Source organism: Paralichthys olivaceus, chromosome 10 (genome assembly GCF_024713975.1).
Source record: "Paralichthys olivaceus isolate ysfri-2021 chromosome 10, ASM2471397v2, whole genome shotgun sequence".
Classification (NCBI taxonomy): Eukaryota; Metazoa; Chordata; class Actinopteri; order Pleuronectiformes; family Paralichthyidae; genus Paralichthys; species Paralichthys olivaceus.
The window spans coordinates 2,666,724-2,689,685 of NC_091102.1; the positions used below are offsets into that span (position 1 = coordinate 2,666,724).

Below are 22,962 nucleotides of genomic sequence, written 5' to 3' on the forward strand. Positions count from 1 at the left end.
GGTGTGTGAGCATGGATGTAGATTGAAATTGAAAACATTTGTGTGAATGTGATGACACTGACGTCAAACTGCAGATTGATTAGGACGTAAATGAGTCATTTTAATGAACACTGAGATAATTGAGTTTAAAAAAAATAAACGAAGCAAAATGTACAAAGTCAACATTAATACTGACATTTATTAAACCTGATGATGAACACATCATATACATATAACCATGGTTACATGAAACCACTTTAAACCTGGGCACTGTGTCACTCACTGGAAAATCTCACGTTAATTCTTCTGTGGACAGAAAATTTAATTATTCTGATTATAAAATAATCATTTAAAAATAAAGCCAAATATTTGCTGTTCAAATAGGAGGAGTCAGTGTTCTGGTCACATCGTTAACGTTAACATCTTGAGATTTCTGCAGATTCATCAACGAAGACTTATTAGTTTTACTAAACTTCCTCCTGCATCACAATTAGTTCAAACCCAGTTGTGAGGGAAAATGTCTGAAGATATTTTCAACACTGTGTCTTCAAAAAGACAAAAAAAATCCCTTTCATAGCATTAGAAGAACAGATCTAACATTTGCTCTCCTGCCATAACGTCATTAATGATGAATGGTTTTAAAAAAACGATTTATTTTTAATGCCCTTCTCCAAATCATCTCTTAATATTTTCCTGGAAAGAAAAACACTTTATAGTAATCGCAGGTAAAGTTGTTCAAGTTGTAGCTCAACTGCTGTCGTCTGAATAAAGACTGAACTTTGTGTTGGTTGAGAAATAACTGGAAACGTATCTACGACTGTTATTTGACCTTCTTGTTGTCAACAAGTCCAAAGAAATGACCAAAACCAACAGTAAGTCAGTGCGTTGAGTTAATTCTTCTGTGAAACTGAGCCCACAGGTTCCTGCTGAAGATATAAACCTTTAACAAGACAAGTGTAAAATCTAGTTTTTAAAAAGCACAAAAAATACATCAGTCAGATCAACTCAAAGTTGATTTTGTATAATCGTGGATTGGTCCAACATTGAGTAAAATATAAAATGTTTTCGGTGGGTTTCTCTGAACAGGACACGTCAGTACCATCTACGCTCTAAAGCAAAAAAGCAGCAGATTAAACAAGGAAAAAAAAAAAAAACCGTAACACCAACAGCAGCCGAACAAATATTAAATAATACTGTCAAACAAATGCATGAGTGGATATAAACCATTTCCAGAATGATTCAAACAGTCAGATTAAACATGACGAGGAGTCTAACATCGTCTGGTCGTAGTAACTGTCGGCACCGTTCAGACCTCAGCCTGCAAACTGTCAGTACCAAATATTCTGGAGGAGAAGAGCGGAGTCTGACCTGAGGTTGATATGAAGGTGTTGAAACTTCTTCAAGCATAAAACAAAAGCCTGGATGGAGATGAGAAGAACTTTCTCTCTGTTCAATTGAGAAAAAAAATGTGTGAAACAAAAAACAAAAAGTACAACAAGTGATATTGTTTAAAAAAAAAAAGGTGAATCCCTCGTTTGTTCACCAGTGTTGATTCCATAACGTGCAGAAATCAGTTTGTGCTTCATAGGTGTGTGTGTGTGTGTGTGTGATTCTATGTAAAGTTTCAGATACAGATCCATCTCAACAAAACCTCATGGCTTCAATAAAAACATTTTAAAAAGTGCAGAGCTTTAAAAGTAACACAACGGCTGATGTCTGTGGAGACTTCAAGTCTTTTTTCTCCGTTAGTCCAACACTGTTTGAATCCTGAAGTTAAACTCCTGGAGGAAAAGTTAAATCCGTTTTCCTGCTCACATACACGTGACCTCGGCCTTCCCTTCCTCCTGCTCGAAGCCGTTCTCCTCCAGGTGGGACAGGGCGCTGGGATACCCCCCTCCGAACACGGGAAAGCCGCCGATGCCTCCCGCGGTGGGAGAGAGCTCCTCTGGCGGGACGGCGGCGCTGCTGCTGACCGAGCGGCTCACAGAGCGACTGGACACGTCGCTGCGCGCGGGTAGAGTCTGGACACAGGAGACGCACGTTAGATCACAACTCTGAGGACTCGACAATCTCACCTGGAAATCACTTGAACTCTCGGGACAGATGTTAACGCCTTGTTAGTTCCCTGGTTTACGTCTAAACTCTCCTCTTCTAGATACTTAATTCTTTGTGAACCACTCAGACCAGATTTAGGATTTACACAGACTTTAGGATGTTTTGACTCTGTGACGTGCAGTTTGGATTTTGTCCAGCAGGGCGCAGTGATGCCACATAAGGAACAGCTGTCCCTGGTGACAGACGACTCAAATAATAATCACAGTTTTCACCAAATTCCATTAAACTAATCACACGAAGGTTTTAAACAATTTGTTGGTAGCAGTCTTCTAAATGTTCGGACTCCATATCCCATCATTCCTCTCACCTGGTTCCTCTGTTGTCCGGCTGTCGGACCTCTGACGGGCCTCTGCAGGAACACGACCTGCTTGGTGGCCAGGTTCCCTTCACTGAACACAGAGGGATGTTAACAGCATCCATTCGCAGCAGACCCCGTAAACGATCACAGAGATATATTTTTCCAGAATCATTGCCGCGGATACAGGAAGTCCTGAGCTCACCTGTCGTGTCGGATGATGGGCGTGGGCAGCACACACGTGAGCAGCCAACCGAACTCCGCCAACGTGTGAAGAAGGGGCCCGTAGTCTGTTTTCACATTGGAGCTCTGGAGGAAAACAAACATATAAAGGAGACACCGACAGATGGGTCGAAAGAAGAAGAAGAAGATACAGAAACGTACGTGGAGATAATAAAAAGTTACTGAACTATCTTAGCTGCTTCGAGTCTTTTTTAATTTGATCGTTTTTGTGTCGGTTCCTCTAAAACTCAAACCTAAAGGTGGAGATGTTACATAGAAATACATGTTGTAAAATTTTTAAAACGAATGTATTTGTTTTTGCCACTGGTTTTAAAGGGCTGCAGTGTCAAGGGTTTGGCCAGTAGAGGTCAGCATTTTCAAATTGGTGACGGAGCATCTCCTCTTCCTCAGTGCTGCACAAAAACATCTGGGAGACCAACACTGCCGTGACGTCATCAGACTCTAGAGATTAATTTCAGTTCACCTGAATAACGACATCTTTAACCGTCGCTTTAGCACAAAAGAGAAAAGAAACTATGATGATAATGTGTTTTTTTTTCGTTATGTGGGTCAACTGACATCGGTCTGTTACTGACCTCGATGACGGTCCACTGCTCGACCACGATGGTGTCGTTGGCAGGAGGAGACGTGCTTCTCTCCTCATAAACAAACAAACCCTCCAGTGATCTGGGCACCGGCTCACCTGAAACACACACACACACACACACACACACACACACACACACACAATTAATTACACAACCTTCATTGTCGGGAAGCGAACACATCACATGTTCTCAGCTCTGAGGAACACGTCGGTGAGAGAATGGAAGTGACGCTGGATTGATAATGACCCAGTTCTTCGAAAGAGATTTGACTGTGTGTGAATGCGGAGCGGGGGGGGTGGGGGGTTGATTCAACCTCATTTTAGACAAATCTGTGTCAGAGTTAATAATAATAACTCATAAGAGCAGGGGAGGTGCTCCACATCTATCACGATTGGACTGTTGATCCCCTGAAGAGTGATTCGCCTCCGCCGATCCCTGATCACAGATCAGCTGAGGCGTTGATAGTAGTATTCAGTGACATCACAACCTGGATATTGTTTCACTTTGTCAGTGAAACGTGAATGAAAAACTGTTTTATATTTGTAATCATGCTATTTGATGATGACATCATTTTAAACAGATGATGACGAGCCTCCGCCCTGTACAACGTTCTGACTTCTTCATGACGTCACTGATCACATGACATCAAATGATGGGGGATTAGTTCTGAATGGTGAATTTGTCTGAGACTCACATCTCAGACACAGTGAGTGTGTTGCACAGAAGATGATCGATGGTATTACACCAGGAGGTTTAACTTCCCTCTCAGAGTCTGACATCACATTTCTCAACAGCTGTGCACATGAGACGTAATCGACTGTGACAGCTGATTCTGACTCTCTCTGCAAACATAACGGATCCTCATATCCTTCTGGTTTCTTTTAAAATGAATCAAAATCAGCAGGTTTATGGTTTTAACCCTCAAATATTGATTTTTGCATCAGTCTCAAAGATCCTGCACCAGTCAGGCTCCAGTATGAAAGAGTCAGAGTGTGTGTGTGTGTGTATATATATATATATATATATATAATTTCCAGGCCTCTGAGGTCCTCAGATGATCTGCTGAACAGGAAGTGAGGTCACCAAGGTCGGGAAGACGTTTCCAAATATAGACGCAGTGGATAAGAGAAGCACCAACAGGAAGAGACAGATGTTTTTATACGAGCGTGTGTGAATCAGTTTTAATAAGAAAAGATGAAAAATGCAGAGAAAAGAAGGAGAAGAAAGAGTAAAACCTTTTTCTCAAGAGCGAGACACAGACTTCTCTTCAGTGACTCTAAAAATAAAATAATTTTTTTTAATAAAAATACAATGAACACGACCAACATCAGACCAACCTCTCGGCGTGTCCCAGTAGACGAAGGAGTCCACCAGCGACCAGCCTTTGCGGTAGTAGGCGGTGGTCAGCTCCAGCCAGTCGGCCTCCAGGGCGCTGACCACCTGACCCTTCCTGGAGACCCGCATGGAGAGCGCCCCCTGGTGGTACTGACAGGCCAGCGAGTCCAGAGGAGCACAGCCTGGAGCCCAGGAGTGGAAGAAGACCAGCAACCTCAAGTCTGGACGGAGAGAGGAGGAGGAAACTTAGACTCAAAGATAAAACGTCAAACACGACGTGATGACGAGCAGCGATGGTCTCACCAGGACTGTAGGTGTTTTCCTCCAGCTCTGCGTCTCCAGGCGGAGTTCGAGGAGGCGAGCGTGGGGGAGAGCGACAGCCCCTCTTCGGACTGTGCACCCGGCCGTTCGTGATCCCGCTCACCTGCTGGAGGACCGAGCCCACGAATCGAACGCCCCCTCGAGCGCTGCTGTTCACCTGCAGGAGAGAAAAACAAACAGTCCATTCTGCTGCCAGTACTTTTACTGAAACTTTATTTAAAGGTTCAGTGTCTGGATTTGGTGACACCTAGAGGTGAAGCTGCAGATTGCAACCAACTACTCAGTGCATTATGTACAAGGAGATATTATATATTATATATTATATTATTATATATTATATGTATATAGGCAGGTATGGGTACAAAGTATGAATACTGCATGTGTTATATATATATATAAAAATATGAAATCATCACGGTTGCTAGGCAGGGGGAAACATCACTGACCCGGTCGATGAGCGCTCTGACAGTGTCGCCCGTCAGCGAGTCGCCGGGTAAAGGCCACTCCTCCACCTTCAGCACCGGGACACTGTGACACATGGACGCCGTCTGCCTACTGAACACACACACACACACACACACACACACACACACACACACACACACACACACACACACACACACACACACACACACACACACACACACACACACACACACACACGCACAGTGAGCCTCTCTGTGGCATCGAACCCACAGAAGTGGTCCAGCTGTAGAGTTCATAGTTCACTTGTAATCGTCGCTGAGGTTCAGACACAAACATGAATCATTTACAAACTCAGCCGGAGACGAGAAGCAGCTACTGTCAAAGTCATTATACGGAGAGTAAACAAGAGTTTCACAAATTCAATCTGCCTCAGAGAGAATATTGGACTAACGTCGGCATAAAACTTCCAATAATTAATTAATCTAGAATGTCGAATAAAACTAAAATTCAACCAGATAATTAAGTCAGTGAGTCATTTTCTGAACAAACATTCACATAAATAAGAAAATCAGCAGCAGAGACATATTTTAACTGATCAAAATCATGGGACTCTCTCCACAAAGAACTAAGATCACATTCATTAGTTCGTTTTATTCTTTTATTTATTCCTTCTGCTCGATGCTTCTTTTAACAGTTTCAATGTTTTTTATTCTCTTCAGTTTGTTGTGAGACACTTTTAGCCACACCCCCTGTATGAAATGTACTTAACAAATAATTATCATCATTATTAATTATCATGGCTGCAATATCTCATCCAGTCAAACCACAGCGATCAGAGACACTTTAACGTCATTGGCTGAGGGACCTCTGTTGTTGGGTTGATTCCAGCCAATAGAAAATCACGAGTCAAAACACGGTGTCCCCCTCCTCTCCAGACGTCTGACCTCCTACCAGAGGTTTACATTAAATATGCAGCTGACTTCATGTATCATTCATCGATTTACTCGACAGTGTGATGGCGTGTGTGTGGGCGCAGTGGGAGAGCGTGTGTCGCACACAGCTCGTGTACAATAATCTGTATCGATCTCTGAAAAGGATTTAACCCCGGAACTGACAGGGTGTTGATTATTGTACATCCGCTGAGGGTCAAGTTTAAAGAACCAGATGAACATTTTCAGGATCGGGACTCGTGTACCTGGGTCTGGGTCGGGCCAGGATGGCGCGGTACAACAGGCTGAAGGGCATCGAGCGCGTCCGACCCACAGACAGGATGATGGGGTGCAGGGCAGCCAGGACGTAGCCCTGCGTGTAGTACGGCTGCAGGGCCTGAGGCAGCTCGGACAGCGACGACACGTACTGGACCGTCGGACGGCTGCCTGTAGGGACGGAGCGAGGGGTGGAGGGAAAGAGGGACGACAAGGGTGTGAAACAGAGAGTGTTGTTTAGTGCTCATGTTAAATGTGAGAATTCAGTTTTATATCATTTTTTAAAAATCCTCTTCCTCCTTCTCTCAGCAGAAAGATGCACGAGAACAGTTTGATACTCGAAGACTGTTTTAAAATTCATCTGCTGACGGGAGAGAGTTTCTCTGTGGTCACAGTGAAATCACCACGAGTTTGAAGTCAGATGTGAAACTTGTTTTGAACTTGTGCAGAGGCTGAAGTTGCTTCAAACCTCACAAGTTTTATCACAAACTGTGGGAATCTCTTACTTCCTGTGTAATGACTAAATCACAGACACCGCCACTAAAGACGTCGCCTGCTTGGTCGGAGAGTTTTAATATCCTGAGTCCGTCGGCTTCAAACACTGATGTCAGGTCTGTCTGAGCTAAAAAAGAAAAGGAGGCATGTTGAGGGAAACACCACATCACCGCTCTCTCTCTTATTTTTAGAGCAGGAGCTGCAGCTGTGGCCTGTGATGTGGGGAGACTGGTTTTCGCTGCAGCTCTCAGACCGGTGCTCACACGTCCCTGTAAGAGGAGCAACGGCCAAATATTCAGTTCGTGATTTTACATTTAGAAACATTTCAGATCGATGTGTTTGTGTTTATCTTGCTGGAGGAACATTTCTACTGCAGAGCAGATAATCATGTGTCATTATCCTGGTTTCACTGAAGTTGTAAGAAGATGCACAGAAAAAAGTTTTTGTTAAATCTATTTGCGTCACAAGTCGTTTCTGCCTGTGTGTCACCCCTGCCCTCACCAGTAGGAGGTGTGAGGAGCTCAGTGGGTTGTTTGTGCGCTGAACGAGACTCGAGCTGTTTGTTTAAAACTCTGTGACCATCAAACTTCCTGTGTCCACAAAGAGTGGCTGTTCACAGAGAGGCTTGGCTGAGTGCCCCGTGCACGCACACGCACACGCACACACACACACACACAGACGGAAAGTCCATTTAAAGCATTTCCACTGAGTTGTGCATTTTGGATGGAGCAAGATTAAGAAAGACAAATCAGGAATGAGACTGGGAAGCCCTGTGTGTGTGTGTGTGTGTGTGTGTGTGTGTGTGTGTGTGTGTGTGTGTGTGTGTGTGTGTGTGTGTGTGTGTGTGTGTGTGTGTGGCAGCATTCCTCACTACAACCCCCCAACATTCTCACGGACAAACACCCCAGAGATGGCGGCGAACAGCTCACAGCTGAGATCGCTGCCCCCCTGAATGAGCCGCCTGGCTCCATTATGAGACTAAAGACCTGAATGAGACCAGTAAACCAGAGGCCGCACAGACACAGCTCCACTTTACTGGAATTCCTGTGGGTTTAAACCCCAAACTGCACAACGCTCGAGGTGAATTTAAATTTAACACGGGGTTTGCATGTTGCAGCTGGTGGACACGGCGGATGCTTCCGTGTGGACGACTGTGTGGGAATGAGGGATCAACAAGAGATTCAAACAAATCTGAAACCGTTTTCTGGCTCGTGCACGACAGTGGGGGCGTCTGGTCGCAGGTTGAAAGGTGCAACTGATGCTGATCAGGTTACGGGGCCCAGATCTGTTCACATCTCACGAACTCTAAATTAAAAACCACTGAGGGAACGATGAGACCTGTTCAACTCAGTGATTAAGCTTCTGTTAAACCAGAGCTGGAATCCTTCAGATTCTTCAACCAATCGATCGGTCACAGAGAGAAATATCCAAAGCCCCCCCACCCACCCGCCCTCTCTCTAGAAGAGACACACTTTGTGGGTATCTCTTCCCTTAGTGTCTCTTTGTTGTCGTATATTAAGTGTATAAATAATAAAAAGATCCTTTCCTTTAGTTAACCGTGGATCACTAACAGCGGCTCTGATGTTCAACACAACTCAAACCAAAGCTTTTGTTTCAGTCTTTTCTCCTCCCCTGCTTTCAGTCCTCACCCCCTCACCCCCATCCTGCTGCCACTCAGCCTGACCACCCCACACACTCGGGCCTCTGTTCAGAGAGGGAGGGAAAGAAAAAAAAAAAAGAGGAGGAGGAGGAAGCGAGGACCAGCAAAGAGGCTAAAAAAGGGGGTTGATGTGGGAACTGGTGGGTGAGGAAGGGGGGAAGGGGGGGGGTGAGTCTTTGACGGAGGGCACGGAGACACAGGGAGGTGACCGAGGAGGGTTCAGAGCCAAACAGGCGACAAGATGGATTTTACGAGTCTGTGAGAGAGAGAGAATTCAAAAAGGTGTGAGGTAGAGAAAGCTGCCTGGCAACAAGGAGGAAAACAAGAGGCTCTGTGACGCTGAAGCTCGACGCAGCAGCGACATGTCGGCGTTTAGCACGAGCACGTATATTCATGCTCACGTCGTATCGTTTAGACCAAAACACACGTTTGAATCCTCACTCAGTGGAACGGAGGGGAAATGGCAGCAAAACCTCGATCGCCCACCGCTCCTCCAGATCTGAAAGAAACTCTTCCTGCGTCCAGTCTCCTGGTGAAACTGTTTTCTTTTTATTTGATTCTGCAGCAGATTTCACAAACTCATAAATATCATATTTAGTTATATCTCTTATATTAAGATAATTGAATTGTTGCCTGATAAATCAACGTAAATGTTGAAAAAAACGTCTCATAATGTCAAAGAAAGTGAAAAAAAAAGAGTCTGGATTCACTCCCGCGTGTTTGTAACCAGTTTGCATCTTGGTGGTTTTGTTTGTGTGCAGACATTTTGCTTCTTTATGTGAAGTTTGTGGCTGTTTTCTATCTTTAATTGGTCTTTTTGCATTTTTTTGGAGTTAATTTAACATCAACAATTCCTGGATCCGCCCCCTGATCCAGATCCACACCAAAATGTATTGAGTTCTTTCCTGACACCACATCCTTTCATCGAAATCCGTCCAGTAGTTGTTTTGCGTAATCCTAATCCTCTGTGGCGGATGTAAAAATATTGAAATAGCTGCTTCACGTTTTCCAGTTCATACTGTGTGGAAGATGAAATCTAGTACAAAACACAGTAATTCATCGAAAATCAGTTTGATGGCTCGATGAAGGTAAAACTCACAACTCCTCTGAGGAGAAGGCGAAACACCAAATGTTCATACAGAGACATTGAACCATGTGTTTGTCTCGGATCATTAGCTCAACATGCATCAGGCGTCATGATGACTGAATGAGATTAATCAGCTTTGTTCTGCCTCGACTTCAAATCTCCTCTAGAATTTAATCATCAAAATACTGAGTTTAATCTGAAATAATCCATTTCCAGATGAGACAGAGATTAGAGGAACCTGAATCATCCCTGGATGTGAGGCCGACGCTCTCCTACAATCGTCTCTCGGTGGATTTGAAAGAAGGTTACGATTCATCTCTCGTTTTTTTTTTTCTAACCGACATTTCATCCGTCCCTCCCTCGGTTCATCCAGCCTGCGATGAACACACGTCACTTCAGGTTACACCAGCTCGTCTCCTCCCTTCTCCTCCTGACCTGCCTCTGCTGCGCTCCCTTCACATCCTCCTCTAATCCTTGACGTCTTTGCATGAACACTGCTCCGAGTGCGGAGCGTCCACCCTCGGGCACTAAAACACTTGCCGAGGGAAGAAACACAAGATTCTGTTGTCGTCTTCCCAGGAACACGCTCCTCCACAGTCCCGCACGGTTTTAATCTGAGGCTGCGTCACCTGAAAAAGCACTGATGCTTCTGTTGACTGGAGTGAAGGAAAGATCAATAACGGTAAACGTTTCCCACGGAAACATCCTCTCTCTCCAGCTCAGTGGCCGTGAGCCCACAGGCATCAGCTCTGGAAGTTATTAGCCATTAGCTACTTTGATGTGTTGCCTGTGGCTCCAGGACTCACATCCAGTCTCCGCTCGGACGCAGGGAAATGAGGCCAAGCTGAGAGGGAGCGCTGCTGCTGCTACTGGGCAGAGTGCTGGGATCCATGGGGGGGCTGGAGAGCGTGTGTGTGTGTGTGTGTGTGTGTGTGTGTGTGTGTGAGAGGCAGATGAAAGTGTGTCTCAATGTCAAGGAGAGACGAGGCCACTACAGACCGATGGTGACGCTCTATAAGAGGAGTCATAATTTTCCATTTCTGTTATTTTACATTAAGGTGATCAGCATATTTTTTTATTGTGGGAAGATAAAATATTTGTAAAATACTAATATTATGAGCCTCAATCTTCTGGACGGAATAAAAACATTCACTGATGACCGGGGGAAGATCAGTCCACACCGGCCTCCGCCCTTATCACCGAACGCTCTGGAATCTCCTCGTCTTTCCAAGTTGACGTCTTCGTCTTCTGCGTGTACAGTTCCTCTTCTTCATCCTGAGATATTTGTGTTCTTCCAGTGTCACATGTTAGAAACCTCATCAACTACACGTCCAGTTGCTCAACGGGAAGTTTCCCGACAACAGGAATGGTAAGCAGGAGACGTTCAGAGCTCTGATACCTGACGGGCGTCTGCAGACCAGCTGCTCGACAGGAATGTACGGACAGATGTGTTGTTCATGCTCCAAAACAAAAAACACGTGAGCACCTTCACCATCGTTCTCACGTCAGCCAGAATCTGTTTGAGTTTACTGAGCTGTGTTATCTGCGCTTTTCTGCTGAGAACAGAAAGTTATATTTGTCGGTGCAGTTCCACACCTCTGGCTCTTCTCCCTCTGAGAGGTGAGAAAACCTTCAGTCTATTTGGGAGGACATCAAATGTCCTCTCAGCCATGGAGGTGGTTTGAAGTGAGAATGAAGCCTGGTGGTTTGAATCTGGTTCACAGCCAGGGAAACACACTTAAAGGCTTTTTTTTTCCATCTTTTATTTGGCAAAAAGAAACTTTTCTGTCTGAACCTACACAGAGTTTTGTTTTTGAATCAAATCCTAACACAGGTTTTCCTGAAGTAAACAGTTTATAGCCTCGGAGGATAAATCAGCAGACTGCACATGACTGGTTGAGATTGGAATCACTGTGGTTTTAAAGTCCTCACACTTTGAGATGTGTCATCACACATTCACCATCGAACAATCACACGATCCAAGAGGTCGGAAAACTCACGTGTTCTCTCTCCCTCATAAAATGTGATTTAACAGATCAAGTCACAGACGAACTCAGGACGCAGCGATGACTCCAGAGGCGTTCGGTTTTATTAACCACTCAAAGTTCTTAAAGTCACATTCATCCGCTCACACTGCTGCTATCCGCTGAGTTTCCTCTTCATCACGTCACAGGTCGTGAACCTCGAACAAACATGCCGGGCCAGTAGGTGGTGCTAAATTCCACATCGACCATCTGTCATATACCAGAGAACAACGTGCTCGGTGAGCTAATCCTCCATCGGCTTCAAAAACAAAACACATCATGTGTCGTAGATGTGCAGCATGTGACGCAGACGGAAATCAGTCGTGTGGTTTGTCGTCCTGTTGAGGGTGTGCACGTTGGACCGGAGTTTTTTTGTGGGGTGCGAGAAAATGTACAGTGAATAAAAAGAGGAAGAGGAGGAGGAGGAGGAGACGGGTTGTAGCGAGCAGGAGGAAGATGCGTCAACTACGACCGAGTGGAGTCAACCACGCAACCTGGCAGACTGAAAGTGAACAGGAGGCCTCACCACTGATGTGAGACTCTGACTTCCTGCCACCATTTTGGTTCCTGTCACAAAGTTACAGAACGTGATGAAAGTCATTAGAAGGCGGGAAACAGACTAAACTTCCCTGACCCCCCCCCCGCCAACTTTCCTCTGTGATTCATTAGTTTGTCGGCTGCTGTTCACAGGCGACGCCTCCATTCAGAACTTAATCACCATTTCCTTCCAAATAGGTCAGAGTGAAAAACAGCCGGCCGCAGCGTCAGATGAAGGATTATCCCTGAAAAAAACGGCAACGCTCAGATTATCACACATGTTCAAATCAGATTCCAGATCTCAGCAGGTGGGTTTTTTTCACCATGAGAAGGTGTGTGTGTGTGTGTGTGTGTGTGTGTGTGTGTGTGTGTGTGTGTGTGTGTGTGTGTGTGTGTGTGTGCAGATGGGCTACTGGCCGAGGGCAGGAAAAAAAAACCTTGTGACCTATTTCTAGATAGGCTGAACAAACGAGGCCTGTTGCTAGGAAAGGTCCAGAGTTGATGATGTGATGTTGTGAAGGTGAAGAGAACGACGACGTGAAAGGACTTCAGAATAAAAACGTAACATTTAAAACACCTCGAATGAAACGTCCGAGTCGGCTGCTGCGAACGTTTCCTTTCAGTGCTCTGGTAAAAGTGGCGTTGATCAGGTGAAAGTGAAACAACACAAATATCTCAGGATGAAGACGTCAACCTGGAAAGATGAGGAGATTCCACATTTTCGTCGGTGTGGATGTGCTGTAAACAAAAACACATGATTTTCCACAGCGGAATTTCTTCGTCATCTCCTGCCTCCCGCTGCATTTTCCCCACATGTCCCTGATGTTGTGAACGAGTCTGACCCCGAACAATCTCCTGCTGCTGCTGCTTCACGTGTGAAACACAAACTCCAGAAGATGTGTGGACCGAATGTTTCTAGATTTCTTCCAGCTCGACGTAACTGCCGTCTGGCTACAGGGCTTTTTACTGCACGTTACAAGCAGCACGGTGAAACACGGCTCCCGTGGGAATAATAAAGTGACACTGTGTCGTAAATAGTTTGTTTGTCTGTTCAGGAGCATTTTGAAGCCAAATAAACAAAGAGGAACAGTTTTCGTCCGATGAGGAAACAAGACGAGTCTATTTTAAAGTGAGGGATCGGAAAAACTGAATAAAACTCAAGAGCCTTTATCTGCATTAAGATTTCACGAGGAACAACAGTTTCCTTTATGACAAACAGGTCTGTGATTCTGCAGATAGAGTCATAAATAAACTGGAGCAACTAATTATATCTTTTAATGCTCACACATCTACAGCGGCACTGGTCTGTCACAGAAAAATAACATCAGTCAGTTGTTTTGAGTCATTTTTTAAAAAGAAAAGAGATTTCTATGATGGATATGATCGTCAATCAGACACTAGACGGCTGATAATTGACTTAATCTACTGATTATTTTATTTCATTAATCATTATTTAATTAAAGAGGAATCAAAATGACTGAAAATATCAATATATCATCTGATCATTCATCCATTTAATGAGTAAGTTAATTCAAGCTGTTATCTGTGACAAAAGTGAAATGTATTTAATTAACAAAGATCGAGTGTGGGATTCTTTGCACGATGAATGACTTGATTGATCAATAAAAGCCTATTTACATGATCATTCAGTCTACATTGATTGATGATTGATCATTTTGTTGATCAAGAAAAAGCCACAAAAAACTAGAAAAACACCCTCATACGCACTAAAGAAAAGGATCAAAAGTTCACTCTGGAGAAGATGGAACCAGATCAATTAACTGATCATAAAAATAATCACCAATTGATCAATATAACTAACTGTGTAGATCTATTTCCTGTCCAGTGACCAATCAGTGGATCAGCTGTTGATTCAGGAGTCACACATTAAAACAGTTTGACTCAGCGATCGGTCGATTCATCGAAGGGTTCATTAACAGAAAAGTTGAGTTTAGTTTTACCAAATATTTTCTGGTTCCAGCTGAAGAAATAGAATATTCTGTTCAGTTCATATGAGAATGAAATGAATATATATTTAAAGTTTGGTTCGGTTGGTGAAGTCCGATAATTGATAAACCGGTGAATCTCTAATAATCGTGATTATCCACAACACCGTAGAAAGCAATGGAGGACGTGTCTGACCTTCCAGGCTGAAGTCCAGCAGCACATACTCCAGCACGGTGTCTGTCTTCGTCTCCACCTGGGCTCTCTTCAGGGTGGAGTAGATCTTCCCGGGGCTGCTGTCCTCCGGGTCCTCCAGTTTCCTCAAGCCGCAGCCCATGGCCTCTGAGGCGGGCACGGCCGCTGGCTCCGGTCGGTGCGAGACTTAAACCAACTTTTACCGGGACAGCTCCATCCCTGTCGTCCCCGCCTCTGGTTCCTCACACGCGGCCGGGGAGAGTCGTTCGAAAGGCGGGATGAGGGACACACGGAGGCCGGTGAGCGGCAGCAGAGGAGCCCGGAGGATGGTTCACCACCGGCGGGGTGTTTGCTGTGAGAGTGTCCCGCTGGAGAGACTGCAAGTCTGGAGCGTGGAGAGGAGGAGGAGGAGGAGGAGGAGGAAGAGGAGGAGGAGCGCTCCCTGGAGGAAAGTTTCCTCCATCATCGAGCTACACAACTTCCTCCAGACACTCAGAGATAAAACACTGAATAAAAAACATTCACCTGATATTCTATATATTCTAAATTATAGTTGTATGTATTATATCTTCTCTCTGGCTGGTTTTACATCACTCTGCATGTATCTGTGGACATTCTGTGTCTCTTTGTTGTCTCTCATGTCTTTATACATGATTAGATGTATTTATGATAGTTGTGCATCTCTGTTTGGTCATTGTCTCTCTGAAATGTCTCTTTGGGGTTGTTGTGTGTTTTCATATTTTGTCTCTTAATGGTTGTTGTACTTGTCACTTTTCATGTTTTGAATCTCTTTGTGGACATTTTGCGTCATTGTGCATTTCCATGGTACAGCACCAATTACTTATATTTCAGTTTAATAGACGATAATATGCAATTATTCTTCACAGCATGGTTTTAACCAATATTACTGTAAATTTAGACCTTTATTTTGAAGTCTCATTTTACGTCCGGTCTCAAAGTGACTAACGACCGTCAACTTGATGTTGTTGAAGTTTTCAGAGGAAGAAAAGTTAGTTAGAGAGAGAGAGAGATGGTGATGGTGGATCCTGATCCTGATGGTGGATCCTGATCCTGATGGTGGATCCTGATCCTGGTGGTTGATCCTGATCCTGGTGGTGGATCCTGATCCTGGTGGTGGATCCTGGTGGTGGATCCAGATGATGGATCCTGATCCTGGTGGTGGATCCTGATGGTGGATCCAGATGATGGATCCTGATCCTGGTGGTGGATCCTGATGGTGGATCCAGATGATGGATCCTGATCCTGGTGGTGGAGGCAGCTGATCGTGGACTATGATCACAACCACACTGCTTGATATCCAATATGTCTCCTCGCATCCTCTGAAGGTCAAAGGTTAAAGAGTTGGTCAGAACGTCTTCAACTTCCCTGAGAACAACTGTTCACTGTTTCCCTCCTGCCCCCCCATCTTTCTTCAGTGTGCCCCCACCATCTGTCCATTTCTCTTCTTCTTCTCTGACTTAATTACCAGTGAGTAATTCAATCACCGACCGATTCTCAGCGTGGCTCAGCAGATGAACTTTCTTGACTTGCGGCTCTTGAAACTCGAACCCTGACGGCTGGCTCTTCATGTTCTAACGTCAATGACATCCGGAGCAGAGCCGGGGGGTGGGGGGGGAACACGAGGCTACATGTGGCATCAAACGGCGGAGTCGAACCTGTGACACACTTACACCACTGACCTCTGACCTCCGTCCCTCACTGATTTCCTCTTTAGGCCATAATGAGCTCGGAGTGTCAGATGGAGGCGCAGCGGTCGGCCCAGCGCTGCATCTGGACTCGGGGGGGGGTTACATATGTTCACACTGATGATTACAGGTGTGATATAAAAAACATTTGATAATATAGTTAAATAGCTAATAATATAATATAGCTTCACAGACAGCGACAGGAAGGAAGGGCCAGTCAACATTACTATTATTAATGTGAATCTGTTTCTTTAGGATATAAAACAAGATGAAATAATACGTTTATGAGCGGAGGTGAATTAAAAGTGGCAGCAACAGAAGCTTCACGTCCTCAAACACAATCCACAGCTGCTGCCTGTCAAACACAAAGTGGATCCAGTTCAGTTTCCAGTCATCGCTCCTCTGCTCTCATTGTTCTTGAACCTGACTCTGACCTCACGAAGTAATTTAATATATAAGAGGATGATTAAAGTGATTAAATGACATCAGAGGGTTTAAACTTCACTATTCTGCTGTGATTTATCTGAGTAATGAGCGGAGACATTTTCCTGTGAGATGTTTTTTAACCACCATCTTTTGTCTGAATGAATGAATGAAAGGAAGGAAGGAAGGAAGGAAGGAGGTGAAGGAAGGAAGCAGCTGGGTGGATGAGACAGGTTATTAGCGGAACGAGGGAAATCCTTTAAAAAATATTTACTGTCTATAAACTCTTCATTTGTAATAATAATAATAATGAACTTTATTTATATAGCACCTTATAAAAAGATGCTTCACAAGTTAAAAATAAAGAACGGAGGCAAACAACAGGAAACAATTCAAACTTATTTTCAGCCTCGTTGAAGACGGCAGAGCAGAATTCACCGAGAAAGAACGGGAATATGAAATTAAGAAAGATGGAGGAGGAGAAGGAGGAACTAAATAAAAACAAGACCGAACTAGAAGAGCAACAGAAAGAAAGGAAACAAATGGAGGAAGAGAAGAAAGATCAAGAGGAGAGCATGAAAGAAACTGAAGGACCAAACTCCTGGAGGAGCTCTTCAAGGAGGAGGCGTTTCTTCACTCTTCTCTAGAACTGCATTTCTATTTTCGTACAGTGTGTCACAAGGTAGAATCTCTACAAATATTATTTCTATATTTTAAGATAGAACATAAACCAAGTCTTGACATTTGACAGGATGAACATCACATCATAAAAGACAACACACACACACACACACACACACGTGGGCCCTGCACATGAAAATAACTGCAAACGTTTTAAACTCGACCGAGGCTCCGACAGGAAACCACCGACATGCAGGAGCTCCACCCGGGCACAGACGCGCTGGGGAGGAAACCCGGGGCCCTTCTTCACTAAACACAGAGCTGGAAGGAACTGCAGCGTTTATTCAACAGAGCATTGAACACTGAGGGCGACCTCTGACCTCACTTCCTGTGTCTCCAGCACCACCATCACATCACAGGAGATTCTCAGGTGACTTTCATTCTGTTCACATGTCTCGCAGCATTTATATAAATGATTTAGGTTCTAAAACAATGGAAGGAAACACCCAAACAAACTCAAACACACACAAACAAACACAGAGACAAAACAAACACACACTGACGTCTCACACAAACGAATTCAACAAACTCAAACAAACTCAAACAAACTCATCTCAACAAAGGTTTGGAGTTTTGGGATTTGTATCTGGATGGATCCTCAGAGGATCTATTTATCTATCCATCCATCTATCTATCTATCTATCTATCTATCTATCTATCTATCTATCTATCTATCTGTCTATCTGTCTGTCTGTCTATCTGTCTATCTATCTATCTATCTATCTATCTATCTATCTATCTATCTATCTATCTATCTGTCTGTCTGTCTGTCTGCCTATCCATCCATCCATCTATCCCTCTCTCTCTCTCTCTCTCTCTCTCTCTCTCTCTCTCTCTCTCTCTCCCTCTCCCTCTCGTCTGTGTAGATTTGTTTGGTGATGGCGTCATCTAGTGGTGATCCATGTCAAAGTTGAGGAATCATGGTAATGCTAAATAAAAATCCACTGAAGTTAAAAAAGGCTAAATCTTAAATAAAAAAAAAATCAATATAAAAATACAAATATGAAAATACAAATAAACACAAATATGAAATATTCATATTTGCATTAAAAAAGATTTGTGTGATTTAAAAAAATAGTTTTACTCCTTTGACACTGAAGGTGTCATGAACAGAACAATGTTGTCATGTAAATTATTATTATCATATTATCATATTATCATATTATCATATTATCATATTATCATATTATTATATTATTATATTATCATATTATTATATTATCATAATATTATATTATTATATCATTATATTATCATATCATCATATTATCATATCATTATATCATTATATGTGTATGTTCAGGTCTGTGTTTACCGGAGATGATTTATTGCATCATTTGACCCCAGTGATATTTTATGACTGTACAACCTTGTATGAACGTATGAGTCCTTGGTGTAACTCTGACCTTATATGGGAAATATTGTCTGAAATGAGACCCGGACCCAAGAATGAAGGAAGTGTTCTGTGTTTTGATCAGTTCAGTGAACGAGGAGTACTTTAGACATTTGGAGCTTTTCCAGTGCAGGTGTGAGATGTCTCTGTCCCATTGACCCAGACTCACAAACCACGGGACGTGTGTGGGACCAGTGCACGGCACATGTTCTTCTTTACATCCTGAACGCACAACTACTCCTCACACACACCTGCCACATGCTAACATGCATAACCACACACTTTCGGAGTGTGTGTGCTGACAAGTGTCGGATCTGCAAACAAACATCTGCAGAGAAACAGGAGCTACAAACACGAGAGGAGACGACGCAACAATAAACTTTCTTTATATAGAACGTTTCTCTGTGTGTTTTACATAGAACAGAGGTTTTACAGCAGAACATAAGACAAATAGATTTGTATAGAGGGGTTAAAGGATAAAAGAAAAGAGTGTTGAGCAGTTGTTAGATAACAGAATTTTGTTTCATTTGAATGTGGTGGGAGTTTGATCAAGTCTTTGGTTGCTTCTCTGAATCTCCTGTAGTTGTTGCACGAGTCGACCTGCAGAGTGGAACATAATCTGATGGACAAAGGATAAGAGGCGTCCAACACGTTTGTGGTTTTACAGAGAATTTAAAAATCTCTCCTCAATGCCGCTGCTGACAATCCTGTTGATTTATATCTGTGACTCGGCTCAGAGTTCTCTCGGCTGCTGTAAATTCAAGGGAAACAAAGGGCAGAGGATTCCTGAGGCCTGTTCTACAGATAAATGTTTTTCACAGCACAGTGAGAAATCCTCGTGTGAGCAGAGGGAAAGTAGCTTCTCTTAATATGTTTGATGCGCTCCAATAAAAATAACTGTGAAGTAAACAGAGGATAAACGTGTGTTTGCAGGGAGGAGCGTGGAGAAGAGAATGAGCCGTTTGTTTTTCAAGGTCCTGACGAGACGAGCAGACGACAAGAGAACATCGTGCACCTGTGTGCTGACCACATTTTACACACTGGCACACACACACGTGCACGACCACACACACACACACACACACAGACCTCTGGAAGGCCTTCTTGCACCGTGGTGGCAGCATCGCGGGAACACACGACTTTCAGCAGAGGGACTCTCTTTCACCCTGAGATCAAAACAGCAGTTATTTTAGTCCTTTATTCATCCTGGAATCTATTTATTGCTCTGCAGCAGCGGTGGATTGTGACCTGGTGTTAAAATGTCAAAGATAAGAGCAGAATATCTCCAAGAAATAAACAGGAAGCTCAGTTTATCTCCAGTTTAAACAGAAGAAACTTTGATATTTGTATTTGTAATCCTGAGGGACATTCATTTGCTTTGTACACAGACATTTAATAAACAGTCAAGGATTTAAAGGCAACAGGAATCCACGTTATTCACAATGATACTGTGCATGAACCATTACGAGCAGTTCGAGGTTCTTCCTCCGATAAACTGACGTCGGTGAGATTTGTTTAGAGACTCATGTGAAATAAATGGAAAAAAACACCTTCAAGGAAAAGTTTTCAGGAAACGTGTTGAGCTGCAGGACACGCCCACCTGCATCCATCGGACGGTCTATTGATCGTAATTTACTGAATGAACATCAGCTGTTTGAAAAATAGAGATCGAGACATGAACTCCTTCGGAAAATGTTTCCTGACGTTATAAAGTGTAATTTTCTCATAGGATTCAATAGGAACTACCAGTGGAGTCGCCCTCTGCTGGTCAAAGGACAGAATGCAAGTTTCTCACAGTATCAGCTTCACTTTCTGGACCCAGAGTCTTCCTCAGTTTTTAAAAATCTGTGCAGATCAACAGCACTTTTCTATCGGTGCTGTGAGGAGCCACAGTCCGCAGCCAGCTAACAAATTAGCGTAGCACAAAGAACTGTCAACATGTACAGGACAGGATTTAAATTCTGTTTCTCTCTGATTCTCTCTGTGTGAAGATACAAGTAGAAAAAACATATTAGTACGCAACATGATAAGAATCATAGTAAATGACATGGTATTCAGAATCAGGCTGTTTCTGCATCTCTTAAATAAAAAGGCTGTTCACTCGCAACAGTGGATTTAAATGTAATACTATGTACCTGTAAACAGTAAAAGTATTTATGTGTGTAAAGTAACAAGTTGTATGAACTTCTGGCTTCACGTCTTATTCTTGACTCGTTATGAGAAATGAAAAACACGCGTCAGATTCTTTCTTCCTGCGAATGAACATGAGTTTCACAAATTCTGACGGTGAGGTGAGGCTGGTGAGCTCCGCACGTTAATAGGCGTCACCAGCTGACCACATTCCACAGCTGTGTGGCTCAAGGTCCACACACACACACATACACACACACACACACACACACACACGCACACACACACACACACAGGGAGTTTAAGCCTCTTTACCTTCAAAGTCTTTTCTTCTCTCAGTGTGACTCAAAGTTCACGAGAGATTTGAGACTAAACTTCGTTCAAACTTTAATGGATGAAAGTGTTTTTTTTTTACTTCACTTGAGATTTAATGAGAATTCTTTCTCTGTGATTTGAGAATTCGGTCTGTTCTTATTTTCTACCTGACAGTTCCTCCGTCAGTCACCATTTCATCAACACCAGGATTAGAGTTTAAGCTAATTTAATTAATTCAACAGTTAATTCTCATCTGGACCTTGAGTCTTTGTCCATTTTAATTTACAGTCCATGGTTTATTTCATCATCACATTTACTATTAAACTGCTCATGCGTTTAATTATTTTACTGAAATCTCGACTGCAGCGAGTGGTTTTTAGGTTTTACAACATGATGGGAGTCGTGTCCTGTGAAAACACCAGAGTTCGACCTGAACGTACGACTGAGCTGAACACAGAGCAGTTTATTAGGAACACCACACTAATGCTCTGTACTTCCTCCCTTTGCTGTTAAACTGCCTCAGTTCTTCAAGTCAAAGATTCCGTCTGAAACTTTCCTTTAAGTTTCTGCCTCATGTTTTTACATGATTTGAATCTGAATAGATACAAACCACGACAATAACAGGAAATAGAAACACAAGATATTTGTCAGACCGTATAATTAAAGTGTGTAAAATAACTAAGTGCAGTAAATACATTATGATGTTGCATTATGGGATAGGCGACACTCAGCAAGTACTTACTTGAAGTACCTGAAGTATTTTTAAAAGCAGGTACTGACTTACTGTGGGAGCCTCTATGTGCTGTAGTATTTTGAAGATATATGCGTTAATTATATTATATAAAATTATATTATATTTATAAACTTGGATCTAATCTCATCATCGTCTCTGTAAAAACTAAGTGACATTGTCAAGTACAAAAAGTTAACGAGGTATTTGTACTTTTACCTAAGTGAAATGTTTGAGTACTTTCTGAATTACCGATGAGACGGTGCATTATCTTTGCAGGAAGTATCCAGGATGAATGGAGGTGCTGTTTGCTGCAGCTCAGGATGAATCATCACCTCCAGACAAAGACGCTGCTGCTCTACCATCGCTCTGTGAGGTTGTGCGTTGTGTCAATGGGTTTTGAGTGATTCTCAATAAAAGCATTTACCGTTTACATCATCAAGACGAGCAGAGTTCAACCGGCCACCCTGCACACGCGTCCTTGTGCAAGTCACTAAATCGCTGCGAGCTCCAGAGGCGCCGCTGTCTCCCTGACCCTGACCCCCCCCCCCGACCTCTGGAGCCCACGAGGAGAAAAGGCAATTGTGTCCGAGCGATGAATAATGTATCGCAGGTTTATTGTAGCTCCACGCTGACCACCAATCTTTACTGTTCGGCCTGTCACTCCAACTGGACAATAATCAAAGGTCAGAGGTCAGCCGCGCACCACGTGTGTCTAGAGGCAGGTGCATCATGGGAATGTGACACAGACTCACTACAGAGAGGAGGGTTGTGTGTTTTAAACGTTGGGATGTCGTTCTTCTCTATTTATTTCCTTTTTAATTAGCGTAGAATTACATTCGATGATCAGATTTAGAAATCTGTGGTTTCAAAGTTATTAATAAATGAAGTGGCAGAAACAGGAAACATGAGATGTTAAGCAGACGAGAGAGTTTTTGTGCATAATGGATGAAATAAATATATCCAGGTAGGGTGTGTGTGTTAGTGTGTGTGTGTGTGTGTGTGTGTGTGTGTGTGTGTGTGTAGTGGGGGAGTCATTTAAATGGAGTTCAGGAGTCTGATGTCTCTAGATTATTTTTTAGAAATAGTTTAAACTCCATTTCACCCCCTGATCTCACAGTTTCTGGCCTGTGGTC

The 22,962-nt window shown here is 43.3% G+C and overlaps 1 protein-coding gene across 1 annotated transcript; it reads right to left on the reverse strand.

Moving 5' to 3' along the window:
* Nucleotides 1-151: 151 nt before the first annotated feature.
* On the reverse strand, nt 152-14,754 carry rftn2 (raftlin family member 2). Its single transcript, XM_069532561.1, has 9 exons — nt 14,452-14,754; nt 6,497-6,677; nt 5,322-5,430; nt 4,858-5,032; nt 4,557-4,775; nt 3,208-3,314; nt 2,595-2,698; nt 2,402-2,483; nt 152-2,000 (listed from the first exon to the last, which is right to left on the reverse strand). The coding sequence occupies exons 1-9, from the start codon at nt 14,588-14,590 to the stop codon at nt 1,791-1,793; spliced, it is 1,326 nt and encodes a 441-aa protein (XP_069388662.1). The 5' UTR covers nt 14,591-14,754; the 3' UTR covers nt 152-1,790.
* Between the last annotated feature and the right edge of the window lie 8,208 nt (nt 14,755-22,962).